The following is a 15,889-nucleotide window of genomic DNA, read 5'->3' as shown; positions in this document are numbered from 1 at the left end:
CTTGGATAAACAGTAGAGTAGTTAACCCATGTTCTACATAAAGCTGAATGAGATGGCATCTGAAGTCATGGTTTCTCGACCAGAAAGACAGGGAGTTTTGAAGGTATTGGTTCCTTTCCTGGAATTTCCAGGTGACAACACAGAGATGCAAACCCTGTTCTACCCTTGGCCCTCCAGTCTTCTTGTTCCATGATAAATGTTTATCAAGGCCAGCTACTTTATTTTGAATCATCCCACAATTAACATTTCATGAGCATCTGCTATGCAATAGGCTGTATACTGGACACTGGGATTCAGAAATGAAATTTATAGTCCCTACCTTCAAGGAATTGACAGTCTAATTGGGGAGATAAAAACAAAAATTAAGTACAGGGTGTTTTTGTCTTAGGAGGTCAATCAAGTGGTAAATACATTAAGCTGATGTTTAAAGAACAGTAGAGGCTTGGTGGTTAAAAAAGAAGGAAATTGCATTACAAAAGTGGAAAAAATATATGAGAAAGTATAGAATTATTTTGAGCTGCATATCAATGTGGCTAGAACAAAAGATATATTTAGGAGTATAGTAGGAAATGAAGTTGGAGACATAGCAGGGGCCATGTCATATGTGTTCTTAGTATGTCACTCTAAGGATTTGGGGAGTTATCCTGTAGATAAAGGATTGAAAAGTTGAAGTAAAATTGCTGTGATCAGTTGCTTATTTGAGGGAGATTTCTGGCATCTATGGAGGCTAGATTATAGAGGCAGGGCCTGGGGGTTAAGTCAGTTGCCCCAAATGCTGTACTCCAGGTTGAGAAATGATAAGGTTCTGAACAGAGACATTCTTCAGGCAGTACAGAGAAGCATTCAGCTGTTTAGAAGGCAGAACTGACAAGAGTTGGGGATTAATAAAATGGGGGTAAGGATGAGCCTGGAGAGGCAGAATCAAGGATGACTCCCAGGTCTCTGGTTTAGATGACTCTTTAGAAGATGGCATGACAAAACTTAGTTGGCATATGCAGGAGGGAAAAAAAGGTGTGAGGTGGAGAAATGATTTCACTTTTGGATATGTTGAGTTAGAGATACTTTGGAACATTTAGATAGTGATATCTAGGAAGTTATTGGTCTAACCCTCAGGAGAATATTATGGGCTGAAAACATTGATATTTATGATTAAGCCATGGGAGTGGTGAGCTTGTCTAAGAAGTAGATGTAGCATAAGGAAAAAGCTGAGGATAATACCTTGGGGCTGGCGGTGTAGGTAGTAACAACAAGCAGATAGAGGTGTGTGGCTTCCCATGGTTTTTCCTATTCGGTTATCGCTGGAGTCACATGCGGGAAAGCAGGTATTATATATTGTTTGTTTGGTTCTTTATTTATATATATTGTTTATATATTATATATATTTTATATATATTGTTTATATAATAATATTGTTTGTGTGCATGTATATATATATATATATATATGTATGTATGTATAATGTTTATATATTGTTTGTTTATTTCTTTAGTTCCCAAAGAACCCAGAAATTTAGATCAGTTTAGGGTCAGTTAAGAGTTTAGGGTTCTAGTTTTGTTTTCAGTGCATAATCAGCTGTGTGACCTGGGGTGGTTTTTCAAATTTGAAAAAGTTCCCAATTTAATGAGCAGTGTTTTTTACTTCTGTTTCTCAATCTCATAATATTTGTGTGAGCGGACAACCAATTATCATCAGAAGACCCAAGGGAAGCAACTAGAGTTGGCTTTCATCTGCCTTTTATTCTTTTTCAGCCCCTTTTTGTTTCTGTTCTCAACCTGTTACGCAGTGAATAGCAGTTATCCACAACCAGGGGTTTTCTCAGCACAACAGTCTTTGGTTACACAATGCAGGGGGTTCTACCAGTTCAATGATTAGATAAAGATACTGAGAGTATGTCTGGACTTTAACCTCTGTATAGTTCATTATGAAAGCAACATTTTCATACAGGAGTTGTTACACTTTTGCGTTTATTGACGTGGTTGGTTATCTGGGAGAGAGTGTAACTATCCAGACAGTAAAATAATGACCTTAAATGTCTGTAGGTGAAAAAGGGTAAGTAGGAATTAGCCTGGATAATCAAAATCTACAAATAATCAAAACCCTTTGCTTGAGTGCCAAGGAATTTGTTCGAGCTTATTACTCTTGCAGCCAACAAGCATTGGCAGAGCCAAAAGACCAAAGAGGAATGAGAGAGAATGGAAAAACAGAGAAAACCGTAGGAATATCAATAGCTAAATATTTATACAACATTTACTATATGCCAGGCACAGTGTCAAGCCCTTACGTGTATTGTCTCATTTAGTGTTTTTGATAACATTAAACACTGGGTACCGTTTCCACCACTTTACTGATGAAGGCACTGAGGCAGGGAGAAGTTAAATAATGAATATAATTGTGCTGGAGCGTTTAACCAGTAAGCTGTGTAGCCAATCCAATAAAACTACCATGTCTCCATTAAATAGCTCCTGAATTATTGTTACTATCCCTGACTACTGAATCTATTTCAAAAAGAGAGATTGTGACCATTAAACTTTATTTAAAGGAGGAAAAACTTCACAGCATAATTTAGGAAGAAACAAATATAAATTAGTAAAAAGTAAGAATTTTGCATCGCCTCAAAATAAGTATAAGTTTATTATTTTTAAGTGTTTATGATAAAACTGTTGCTAAGGAGCAAAGATCTATACCCTTAAAGGGTTATAGTCTAGAATTTTTAGTGAGTGTATTAACTGTGCATAAGTAGTTACTCTAAGGCCATGTATCAGTGCTCAAAAGTAGATCCTTTTAAGTGAAGTCATTTCTCTTATTTTGTTTATGCTATTAATTTGCTTTTAAAGTAATTTTTAAACAGATGGCACAAAAATATGCTTGAATTCAGGACTTGTTAAATTATAACAAGTCCTGAATTTGAAGAGCCTGAATTACTGAAGTTTTCCTTATCTGAGGGACCCTTCTCCTGCCAAAAATCAAACAAATTGCAAATACATCCCCTCTCCCAAATTTCCTCATTGTAAAATACTTGTTTTGTTCTGGGAGCAAAATTTAGCCCCATAAATCCAAAGAATCTTATGCATCTGAAGACCTAAAATCCATATGAGGGGTATAAAATGTCAAATTTAGTGGCAGAATCAAGAAAAGCTTCAGTTCTTTATCTTCTAGAGCTTCCAGTAGCACTTTGCGATAACTGTGACCCTAACAAGGTCCCATCTTATAAATCACTCATGATAGTGTCTGTCTTCATGACCACCTCGTTAGGCCTGTTCTTTTCATGAAGCCTTGCTGAATATTTCTAGTCAGGACTGGTTTCTCTCTTTTCTGCCTACTTTTTTATTTGCCATATGTAGCAGAAAGTCTAGTGTTGGATCGCTTTCTTGCATCACTCTCATTGTTTTATGGATATACTTATCTTTCCTCCTCAAAGAAGGCTCTTTGAGATCAGAGAGCCATGTCTTAGATTCTGCAAATACCCATTTTTAAATTTTTTTTAAGTCTACTTAGTTGTTTGTTTAGAGAATGCAAGCAAGGGAGGGGCAGAGAGAGAGAGGGAGAGAGAGAGAGAGAGAGAGAGAGAGAGAGAATCCCAAGTAGGCTCCACTCTTTCAGCGTGGAGCATGATGTAGGGCTTGATCTCACGAACCATGAGATCAAGACCTAAGCTGAAATCAAAAATTGGATGCTTAGCCAACTGGGCCATCCAGGCGCCCTTGCAAATATCCATATTATTCCTCTTAAGTATCGCTCACAGAGCTGGGCACACAAAGACACTTAATATAAATATAAGGAATGAACACTACTGCCTAATTAACATTTGATCTCTGTTCCTACCCCATTTGGCCACTTGGAAAGGAGTCAGAGGACACATACTAGAAATCCCCATTTCTGCAATGAAGGCCAACCATAGGTCTTCCCAAGACAATTCAGATATCTGTTTATTTCAATTTGCTCATGTATCTATAGCTCTAAAGTATGTGAGTTAAAATTGAGCTTCTGTGGGGACAGAAAGAGAAAAGGCTAAGAACGAAGAAAGTCCCTGACCTTGTGTGGGACCTACTTAGAAGTAAAAAGTTTTGCCTTATTGTTATTTAGTTTCCCAAGTATTTATTTCCTCTTGAAATGTGAGGTATGGAGAGCCTCACTAACCCCTTTGCAAAGGTTTTGATTCACCAAATTTAAAATAACTGCTACCTAAACAGACCGCTACACAACGATGTATACCATGTAAAAAAAAAAAAAAAAAAAAAAAATCCATCTCTTCCCAGGCTTTGGGAATGGAAACCTTAATGCCCAAAAGAGGTGTAGTGGTGGTCAGTAACAGCATCTGTTGAAGAACTTTAACAGAGGAGTAGGCTGAGAGCTGGAAATTGACTTAGAGGCTTCTAAATTTATGACTTATTATATGCAATACCTAACAATATTGGCGGCAGGGGGGGGGGGGCGGTGGATGATCAAGCATCTCTTCTCATGTGTTCTCTAAGCCTGGTTTTTTAAAATCATCTGAACGTTATTTCATGGGCTGCTGTAGTTTCAGGTGGCTGTGCTCAGCAGTACGGACCTAAAACTTGAGCTATGGGGAAAGGAAAAATATGTGTTAAATGTGAGATATGTGGCCCACGTGCTAGAGTCACAAGTTTTAGAGCTACTCATTCTCATTTTCATCATATGTGGTGTGCAGCATGTGAAAGGCTAGATAGAGAAGGGGCCTGAGCCTTCAGACATATTCTTGGATCATAACAGTTTATGAATTATCTTAAATATAAGATGGCTTGCCCTGGATATTTTAGAGAGGCCTTAGTATATTCATAAATTTCCTTCCATAATAAGTGTGATTTGTGAGTTCCAAAAAATCTAGAAATTCTTCAATAGCTAGGAATATCGACAAAGAAAAGGTATAGGCCTGCACAAAAGCAGAACTACAGGAGCACCTGGGTGGTTCAGTCAGTTAAGCATCTGACTCTTGATTTCAGTGCAGGTCATGATCTCATGGTTCATGCAATTGAGTCCCATGTCGGGCTCCACTCTTTCAGAGTGGAGCGTGCTTAGGATTTTCTCTCTCCCTGTGTCCCTCTGCCACTCCTCTGCTGTACATGCAAATGTGTGCATGCTCTCTCTTTCTCTCTCAAAACTAAATAAAAAGAAAGATACTAAGAACTGTAAAATTCCAATAATATTTAGGTAGCGTGATCTATAGATTTAACAAAGATGTCTATTTCTATAATTTAGTAAACAATGATTTATCTTTTGAAACAAAGTGAAGTGTACTAGAGTAACATGAGGTGGCATTACATCATCTCAATTCTACATGCAAGATTACATTGGATAGTCACAGTCGGGCAATAATATTTTTCAGAGATATTTATGATATAAACTGAATGTTAAGTACTGTATTTCTTGTTCGTTTTGTTCCCTATGTATTAAGTAATTGGGAAAGATAAATCGACGAGCATAATATGATAAAGTTATATGTAATTTAATATTTTTAAAAGCTAAATTTTGCTTGGAAGTATACTCTAACACACAGCTGCATACACAGATGCACACTTTTCTCCAGCATAAGTCTGTGCTTTCAGCATTATTCTAACTGTGAATGCATATGATCACCCAGCTGTAGTTAATTGGCCATATACTCTTGACATTTCTTACTTTGAAGAAGTTATAAACTATAAAACCATGTTTTTTTTAAAGGGGATCCTTGTGGTAGTTGGAGTTCTAAAATGACTCCCCAGCAGTGTCCTGGCCTAATCTCCAGAGTCCATAAATATGGTGAGGTAGTTCTCCTATGATTATGTTATGTGGCACAATCGACCTAAAGACAGGGAGATATTTTCTAGGTGGGCCTGATCTAATCACATGACCCCTTAAAAGCAGAGAGCTTTCTTGGTTGATGACAGAAGGGGAAGCCAGGGAAATTTGAAGTGTGGAAAGGACTCAGTGTGCCGCTGTTGGCCTGAAGACGAAGGGACCACGTGGGAAGGAATGTGGGCCCCTCTAGGAGCAGTGAGCAGCCACCCGCTGACAGCCAGCAAGGAAACGGAGATCTAAGACCTACAGCCACAAGAAACAGGATTCTGCCAACACCCTGAACGATCTTAAAAGCAGACTCTTCCCCAGAGCCTCCAGATCAGAATCCATCCAGCAGACACCTTGATTTCTGTCTGGGGAGAACCTGAGCAGTGCAGGGTTCCCCAGTAGAGCAGTGCTGGACTTCTGACCTACAAAACCTGTGAGACAATAAACGGATGTTTTGAGCCACTGTATTTATTATATTTGTCACAGCAGCAATAGAAATCTAATGCAATTGAAATATTTGATGATATTAAGGAATTATTCGGGTTTTTTTGATGTGGAAGAATAAAACCTGATACAGACCTCCCCATCACTGACCTCTACTATCGCATCTGTATGTAAATCTTGAAAAATTTTATTCCACCCCCTTTTATATTTCCAAATTAAGCAGGATCTCCAAATAGAGACTCAGAAACAACAGAGACTCAGAAAGATCCCTTTCACAATTAGATACCAGGAGACTCTCAAGTTTCTCAAGAACCCCATCTGTTTGAGTTATAAAGGTTATATTCTTCCCTTAAGGTAGAAAGCTTAAAAAAACCTTTGTGTCTCTCCTAGGCATATGTAGGAAACCAGAATGGTCCTTAAACTCAAGAAGTTATAGAATTACATTACTTTGCAATTAGCTCAGATAATGAATAGATGTGCAGTAGCCCTACAAATCTGAAAGGTCCATGTTGCAGCCACACTCCCATCCTTGACTTGTTCATCATCAGTCATTAATCTGAGAACACCGAAGGGAAAGGCTGGTTCTCTGTAGGCCATCCCAGAATAGCTCAAATTGTTTCCCCTGGCTCAGCTAGTGCACGAGAACATGATATAAAATGTTCTTTCTGCTTAGTCCCTTTCAGGGAAAATGTAAATAGGAGATTTTTTCCCATCACTGTGGGGTCAGGCCCTAACTCCAAAAGAACATAAGTTAAACCCGTTTCAGTCTTGGCAGTGGACATGTGACTTGGTCTCATTCCTTTCCCTTGGGCCCAGCTTTCCAGAGCCACAATTTTATTTTAAACTTGGTCAAAGGAGTTTGGTTTTAATTATGTGCCTTCCTGAACTCCCGATAACTTTCAAGTTAAAAGCTTTTGTGGGATTTTTCTAAGCCAGTCTCTGGTGTTTTGAGAGCCCTACACATTTCACAAATCAAAACCGGCCTGGTTCCTGTCCCTTTCCAGGATTGCCATCTGAATTATTGGCGATCTTCACTCTGTTCTTTTATTAGAAACAGGTCCCAACCAATGAGATTACTGTGGGAGAATTTCATGAGGCATGAAAGGAGAGAGCCTGCTTCTTGGTTTTAGAGCATTTTTTAAAAACTATGGTCTATCTAGCTAATCATTTTTTTATCTCTGTTTTCTGTATTCATACTGGTTTCTGAGCAACTTTTAGTCTCTTCTGCTCCAGGGTCTCATTCACAATATCTAATGCCCCCAGTTGAGCCATAAAAGCTGTAAAAGTAATTTCTTCTGTGAACAGTTTTTATCTAGTTCAGACACACTGAAGAAAACCGCCTTAATGGCCATCATTCATTTGTCTTCAGTAGAAGGTAGAGCAACAATCTTTAACTAAAATACTTAGAGAAGTTCCTTCTAAGACTTCCTGACTAGAGCATGTGACATAATACATGTATGTGTTAACCTGCAAATAGGATAGAAAACTCATGCCTTCTCTAAAATATATGGTGTCATCATGTACAGATAAGCTCTTTAGACCCTATTGAAAGAATAGAACAAGAGTAACTCTTCTGTTTTTAAAAGAGAGCCTACAGAGAAAAATAGGGCTATTGCCAGAACACAGGTAAGAGGAACTCACATTCCTAGCTTCCAAAAGATCCTAGATTTGGCCAGGGTCCCTGAGCCCTGTGTTGTAGGACCTCTCCTTATTTGCTGCCCAGTAGGCTGGCTTCTTAGAATCTTCTCTGGGAGAACCTTCACTGTTCATTTCCCTAGCCTGTGTTCTGCTCACCTCTTATGATGTCACTTCCTGGCTCACTGTTCCCCTGAGACCACTTAGGCAAACTCCCACTCTACCTTGTCTCCCGCTCTCCCCATTCACTCACTAGACTCCCTGCAGGGATGGCAGTCAGCCTTTTAGAATGAGAAGCAGTGTCAGGGTAACAGTGAACTGTGCTTAGTTTGATTGACAGCAGGATAAAGAGGGAAAATTGAAGTTAAGTCTCCACCAATTCAGCAACTCTGTTCCTTTCACCCAAGAAACCCAAACTTTTCTCTCCCTAAATCTAACTAGTGTTGTTGTTTTTTTTTTTTATCAGATACCAGATTATCTAGAATACCAAGAAGCCAAGCAAAGCAATAGTTTCTAGAGGTATTCCACCAGTGAAAATGAGAAAGTATGACCTAAAAACCTAAGTCATTTTATCAGAAGCTGGGGGATTGAACTCTAAATCCTGTATACTTTTAAGCTGGCTTGCCTTTCAGCCCTTATAGGAACACTCGAGCTAATTTCTATTACAATGAGAAAACCATCGTCTTTAGAAATCCCAGTTATCTCCCTTCTTTGAAATGATACTGTGTTATGGTAATATGCTACCTCTTACTGCATCCACATCTCCATTCATGAGGTTTATATATTCTCCTGTAATTGGTTGGGTTGACCTTCCCAGGACATAGCTAAGGTAGCCCTTGAAAACAACAATTTAAAAAAACCCAAGGATTCCAGATAGCTCCAAAAGTCAGGTAAAAGCATGGGTGGGGGGTGGGGGAGAAACATCAGAAGTAGTGAGGAGAGCTCAAGGATTAAGCAGTCCTACTTTTGGAGGGCCCCTGGGTGGCTGAGTTGGTTCAGCAGCCGATTCTTGTTTTCAACTCAGGTCATGATGTCATGGTTTGTGAGTTCGAGCCTGACATTGGGCTCCATGTTGACAGTGCGGAGCCTGCTTGGATTCTCTCTCTACCTCTCTCTTTGCCCCTCCCCTGCCCACGCTGTCTCTCCCTCTCAAAAATAAATAAATAAATAAATAAATAAATAAATAGATAGATAGATAAATAAATAAATAAATAATTTTTTTTTTTTTTTTTTTTTGAAAAGAAGTCATACTTTCAGGGCGTATACGTAGCTCAGTCAGTTAAGTATCCAACTTTGGATTTTGGCTCAGGTCATGATCTCATGGTTTGTGAGACTGAGCCCTGCTTTGGGCTCCATGCTAATAGTGCAGATTCTCACTAACTGTCTGGGATTCTCTCTCCCTTTCTCTCTGCCCCTCCTCCTCATTTTTATGCAAAATGAATAAATATTTTTTAAAAAGTCCTGCTTCCTCTGATATCTGGATCTAGGCACATTGTCTACTCTCATGTCTACTGGATCACTCATCACCCAGACATTGTTTATTAAAGTTCACCCCAAAATCAATTGATAATACAAATCTTAACCTGCCTTAAAAACAATGATAAACAACAGACTGTGATATTTGCTGCCTCCTCGCAGGCAGAAACCAGTGTCATTCATCAACTTCTTAAGTGGCTGTCTGTGGGAAACCTGTCCTGCAAGCATGCCCATGGGGACAAGAATGAGTAGGACAAGCACAGGTTGGAGCATCCTTCGTATTACCTTCCCCTACATGCTGTCATCTGTGGAGACATTAGTCTAGGCCTCTTGAAAGCCCTGTGGAATCTACCTTTTCACATGCAGAAACCTGATGGCTGCTTGGTAGCTCTAACCGATTTTTTGTTTTTAAGTGTTCATTTTTTGTATCAGCCTCCTTAGTGGAGGCCATGCGGGTACACACAGCCCTACCATCCCGTCACGTATCTGAGAACTTTGTTGGGTGTGATGACAGGACATAAATAGCTTCATAGTGCTTCCAGACCATTCTAAATGAAAAAAGGTTAATCACATGTCCTTCTTATAGGAATAAATCAGTGGAAATGGTTAGCATGCTAACCATTTATATATGTATAAATGGCTATTTTATATATATATATATATATCACGGCTAAGATGGATACCTGGTAAAATCCTAATGTCCTTGTCTTACTGAAAAGAAACACTGTTTCTTCACTGTGCTGGCAACTGCCAGAGTCTACACTGCTGGCCTGCCAACTTAAAGCTGAAAATGTAGCTAAAATCCTACCCAACAAATTAGATATTTGCAAAGAGGAAACTAATACATTTTCAAGTGAAGTCCCACACTTTAGGAATAAAAAAATCAATAAATAAGCATGATTTTTCAGTAAGGCCACATGGTGGCCTTAGTGCACACCATGCAAGATAGACTTATATTTCAGTAGGAAGAAGCAAAAGACGGTACAAGGCAGAGCAGTTGGATTGTAAATAGGTCTCTTTCCATACCTGAGAGATGGTGTGAAATGTCTTTGGAGAAACTGACACAAATGGTTCTCCCAAGGAAAAAAAAAATTAATAATAATTATTCTCCCATATGGATAATGAAGTTTGAAAGAGGCAGTTCTGCCTAGAAGCAGCAAGAGAAAGTAAATGGTCTCCTAAATTGTTTCATTTGGTTGTGAGCACAATTCCCTGCATCAAAGGTCCTAAGTTAACTTGCTACTCTAACCCAGCAGCCAATATAGTATTTTTACAACCAAAAAGGGAATGGGGTGGGGAGGGGAGGGAGGGCAGGAGAGGAAGCTGACATTTTAAGAATGCGCTTCCTTTTATAACTATCACATTTAGTTCTTACTGTAAGAGTAAGTGGTAACTTGCTCAAGGTCACATAGTAAGATGTCAGAGCAACAATTAGAACTCAGGTGCAGCCAACGATATCTCGCTTCTTCCCAGGAGCATTAGCAGTTTAGTTCAGTGAGTCTTTACTGAGCACCTATCATGTTCTTGCACTGTAGGCCCTGAGGATGTAACTGGGAATAAGTGCATGGATCACAGATAAGGAACCCCCTCCTCCCCCCCCCCCCCGCCCATAACAACATGTTTTTTTAAAACGTGTGTATGTACGTGTTTGTATTTCTGTAACCTTATCTTAAAATTCGTGACTTTTTGGAAGCCTTTGTAGCTGGATCCCACTGGTTACCACTGTTACCTCCTTAGCACTTACTCACATGTTTTCCCTACATTGCTTCAGACGAGCGTGTTTGTTATGTTCATGGTGCTCTCCTGACTCTGTCATGCAGCTGATTCTGTTTATTCTTCCTTGGTGCCTCTTCTACAAGGCTCTGCACACAGTGGGTTCTTTTTTTTAAGTTTATTTATTTATTTTGAGAGAGACAGAGACAGCATGAGTGGTGGAGGGGCAGAGAGGGGGGAGAGAGATAGAATCCCAAGCAGGCTCCAAGCTGCCAGCGCAAAGCCCATCATGGGGCTTGAACCCATGAAGCTGTGAGATCATGACCTGAGCCAAAACCTGGAGTCAGATGCTTAACCCACTGAGCCACCCAGGCACCCCTGCATGCAGTGAGTTCTTAAATTCAATAGACCCTTAACATTGCTCATGTGGAGTCCATTCTTAATTCATGAATCTTTGGCATGTCACAATTTACGGTTTTCCTGCAATGTGAATTTAAATTCACCCAGATGCCTTAAAGGCTGGATCTTATCACTAAGCTGGTGAGTGGGCATAGCCAACAGTCCAGCATTTCAGTTTTACTTGGGCATACTTGAAGAATTTTTAAGTTATTAAAAGTACTTGAAGAAAATTTAAGTAATTAAGTAATTCTTGGGAGCCTATTTTCTTTTTTGAAAATAGGCTTCAGGTAAGAGAAAAAAACCTTAGTTAGTGTTGATAAGTTAGCAATTGATAGTGCAGGATATGCATATGACTCTCACTGAAGCTTAGCTATAAATATGAGGGAAATTCCTGAATTCCAGATTTGCAAGTTTTCGTATACTCAACTCCAAGTGCATGAGAATGTTAAAGAGACACCATATACTTTTCTTACTGGCTTCCCCAGCTCAAATGGGGCACGTCCTCATGTTAAAAAGCCTTTATTTAGTACAATGGTGCTTGACTAGGGCTGTACAACAGAATCACCTGGGGGGCTTTTTAATAAATATGTGTATGCAGGCCCTACTCTAGACCTACAGAAAGAGAATCTCTAGGATTGAGGTTGAGATGTGCACATTTTAAAAAGTACATGAAAGAATTCTGGTGAATACAACCTCTGATTTAGAGAGAGAATTCCACTTTTCAGCAAGCTTACCTGTTTGGTCCCTCTTTAGTCAGATGTGCTGTTGCACCACACTTCTGGACAGCTTTGGGGGTGGCATATTGCAGTGTCATGCTGTGTTGGTTGACAAACCAGTGGTTTCCAGGGACTTTAACGCTTCAGCAAAGCAGTGTCTTGGAGTAGCTCCTCAGTAGTTGAAGGATTTATTATTCATTTTATAGATTATTGGGCCCTTGTTTCTCTTCTTCCTTCTTTTGTGTGTGCTTGAGGACTTGGTTGTTCCTCCGTACCTCCAAAGAGGAAATAAGTAAAGATATTCAAATCAACTGAGTTTTTACTTGCCTGAGTTCCTCAAAAAAAAAAAAAGTGGAAACGAGTGTCACAGTCATCTATGATTTTTAAAAATGTAACATATCAACATAATCATTTCTTCTTATTTACAGTGACCGTAGATAGATAACCAAGCTGAGAGTTTGCATCTATAAAATTCCTTTCTTCTTTTTTTTTTAATTTTTTTTTTAACGTTTATTTATTTTTGAGACAGAGAGAGACAGAGCATGAACAGGGGACGGGCAGAGAGAGAGGGAGACACAGAATCTGAAACAGGCTCCAGGCTCTGAGTGGTCAGCACAGAGCCCGACGCGGGTCTCAAACTCACAGACCGTGAGATCATGACCTGAGCCGAAGTCGGACGCTTAACCGACTGAGCCACCCAGGCTCTCCTAAAATTCCTTTCTTCTGAGACTTCAGAGTACTCTCTTATTCTTTTCAATTTTTAACCAACATCCTAGGGACTAGGATGGGATTTCCCCCTCCCTGCACCCTCTCACTCGTCTTCTTTTACTAGAGATGTAGGATAAAGCCAGGAACTGTCCTGAGTTTTAATATTTCTAGACTGCAGTATTCACTCAGGGCAGGGTTGGAGGTTGGTGAACTGAAGGAAGTTAACAGAATGGATATTGATATCCAGAGAGGTTAAATGCCATATAGAAAATTGGTCCCTCCTAGAACACAAGGATGCTGGTCATGTGGTGGATAGGGGTAGACAGTGTAGTTTTTGGTCAGTTGACAGTTTGCTGACTTCCAGTTAAAAAAGATGCTCTCCCCCAAAGTCTCAAATCTAGTGAGCTAAGTAGACTTTTGTGCAGTCAGTTGAATTGCTTTTCTTAAATTGAACCCCTATCTGCAACTGTGAAGTTGAGACGTCTGATTTGAAAAGTGCATTTATAAATGGAAATAATAATTATCAGTCCCTTTCTAATGCTGGTTTTGTTTTTGTTTTGTCTCTTCCTTTCTCTAGCATGAAAGACTTTCTAGGTAAGACCTTTCCCTATTTTATATGCATGCTTAATACTTGTGAGAAGTGCATGTCTAATTAAACTTAGCTTTATATAGTGTAGTTGTATTTCTCACATCCTTTCCTTCCTTTTCATTTCCTCAGCCACCAAAGTTGTTCATACTTTTATTATTTCCTGCCTAAGTTAATGCAGTGCCTTTTCAACTCACCTCCTCCTTCATATTCTCCTATTTCCACTTCATTTTGTATATTTCCACTATGTTAATTTTCCTAAAGCACCTACCAGGCCCTGTGTGGGGGTAACAACATGAATAAAATGCTATCCTCACCTTCCATGAGGGCCAAGATAGAAGTATGGACAGGTATTAGGAACAGACAGAAGAGGCCATTAACCTAATCTGGTAGTTCATGGTGCTTGCAGGGGAGATGCCTGAATTGAGATTATTAGATACTATTTAATATTGGATCTAACTATTTAATAGTGGATCTAACACAATTCCTTGTACCTAGATGGTGCTCAGTAATAATTTATTGAATGAACTAAAGAGCAGTTTTGCAATTGCTGAAATCTTAAGGAAGCCTATCAGAGTTTGAGGCATGATCCTCTGTAATTTTTCACCTAGCATCTAAGGGTACAAAACTCATCTTCCTGAAGAACAAAATGAAAAATAATAAAGACTGTAGAGCCAAAAGTATGAATCTCTCTTTTTCCACTGCTCCTCTGATAGAGAAATTAAGAAGAGACTGAGAGAAGATGTATTTATGGGATAGCATAGAGCAAATGAGTCTTGATTTGTTTGATAATTGAGCTGGTTCTACCTTAATAGTGTATTTTAAAATGTATCAGCTTGCATGCATTCTGCTCCTGCTTACCCTCTCACCAGGCACCAGCTGAAGATAAATAATTTACATCTAACCTAGCAGAAAATTAGTTTTGTAAAATTGGTGCAGAATAGTATTTTGCTATAGTTAATTTTTTTGTGAATTCTGGTACATTATAATGGCCATTCATGAAAAGAGACTTTCCCTACAGACCTCAACATGTGCTATAAAAATAATGGTTAAGACAGTGAGGTACTAGTTCAAGAATAAACAAAGATATTAATGGAACACAGCAGGTAGCCCCCCCCCCCCCCCCAGAGTCATTGTGCATCAAGTGATTTTCCAGTTCAGCAGGGGAAGAGTTATCTAATAAGTAATCATTGGGACAATTGACTCTCTGTTTGGGAAAGTAGATCCTTCCCTGAAGCCATACCAAATAAACAAAAACAAAACCAGATTCCAGATGGATTACAGTTTTTAAGAGACAAAGATTTTACTACAAAAACAGTAGAAGAGAATATTTATAATCTTTATATAGGAGAGACACTCCCAGGCAGGTAAAAATTGTCAAATTTAGCTACATGAAATTTAAAATCTCTGCTAGTAAAAGGTGCCATAAACAGAAATAAAAAGTGGGAAAATATACTTACCCCTTGATTAAAGAGTTTCACTTCTAAAATTTTATCCAAAGAAAATAAATGGACAAATGCACTAAGATTTATAGACCAGTCTTCTCACTACAGCATCATCAAAATAATCTAGGTGTCTATCAGTAGAGAATTAAATGATCATACAGCAGTACGGTGGAAGACTGTGCAGTCATTTTGTTTTTAATGAGGCAGATGTATGTTCACTTACACAGTAAGATGCCTCCAGGAATAGTGATCAGTGTAGGGAGGAGAAAGAAAGTTAGACAACTGTATGATGTGATTTTATTTACAGCAATATATATTGTAACATATTTATGTGTTTAACCTTTTGCACGGATATGAAGTAAACTGTTAATAGTGGGTTATTTCTTAGGCAGGATTATGGAGTGACTTTCACTTCCTATGTTAGATACTTTGGTACTACTTAAATTTTTCTACAAGCATGTATTGCTTTTATAATCAGAAAAGTCAGTAAGGAGGTTTCTATTTACATTTTTTTTTTTAATGAAGCATAAGAAGAAACAAAGTTGTGAAGAATGGTGTAGGGCTTACCATCTCTGTAAGACAAAGCGATCGTTAATGTCATTAGGAGCTTTGCCTCTCCCCACTGTGTCCTCCTTATTGCTCGTCTACTTCTTTTAATACTTATTTCAGCTCCCCCAGCCCCAACTTTGGCAATAGCTACCACAGGACAGAGACCTCAGATGGAAGTTCCCCAGCCATGACTGTTCAGACCGTCCCGGTTTGGGGATATAGAGCTCTGCAAGGCTGGTTTGTACATAGCGGTCTTGTGTGCCACATTTTCATTTGGCAAGAACAGAGTCTGAGAAAAACGTAAGCCAGTGCAAAGAATCAGGATGATAGTTGTGCACTTAAATGGATAATCAGCTGACAGACCCTGCCCTTCATGCACTTACCACTACTGAAAATGAACTACCATCCACTCTCAGAGCTCAGTTGCTGCAAGA

At 39.1% G+C, this 15,889-nt stretch overlaps 1 protein-coding gene across 11 annotated transcripts in view; it reads left to right on the top strand.

Moving 5' to 3' along the window:
• The window catches only part of PPP1R12B (protein phosphatase 1 regulatory subunit 12B), a 216,657-nt gene that overhangs the window by 175,354 nt on the left and 25,414 nt on the right, over window positions 1–15,889 (top strand). For 9 of the 11 annotated variants that reach the window (XM_053209247.1, XM_027074710.2, XM_027074709.2 and 6 more), the window contains one exon: window positions 13,453–13,469. The exons of 1 other annotated variant lie outside the window; for it this stretch is intronic. In XM_053209247.1, the coding sequence (XP_053065222.1) occupies window positions 13,453–13,469 (17 nt within the window). Of the gene's footprint in view, window positions 1–3,843; window positions 4,408–13,452; window positions 13,470–15,889 lie in introns of those variants that run through there. One more of the 11 variants, XM_053209248.1, reaches the window with a different exon arrangement.

Source organism: Acinonyx jubatus, chromosome E4 (genome assembly GCF_027475565.1).
Source record: "Acinonyx jubatus isolate Ajub_Pintada_27869175 chromosome E4, VMU_Ajub_asm_v1.0, whole genome shotgun sequence".
Classification (NCBI taxonomy): Eukaryota; Metazoa; Chordata; class Mammalia; order Carnivora; family Felidae; genus Acinonyx; species Acinonyx jubatus.
The sequence above is the reverse complement of the archived record's forward strand: the minus strand, read 5'-3'. Positions and strand labels throughout refer to the sequence as shown.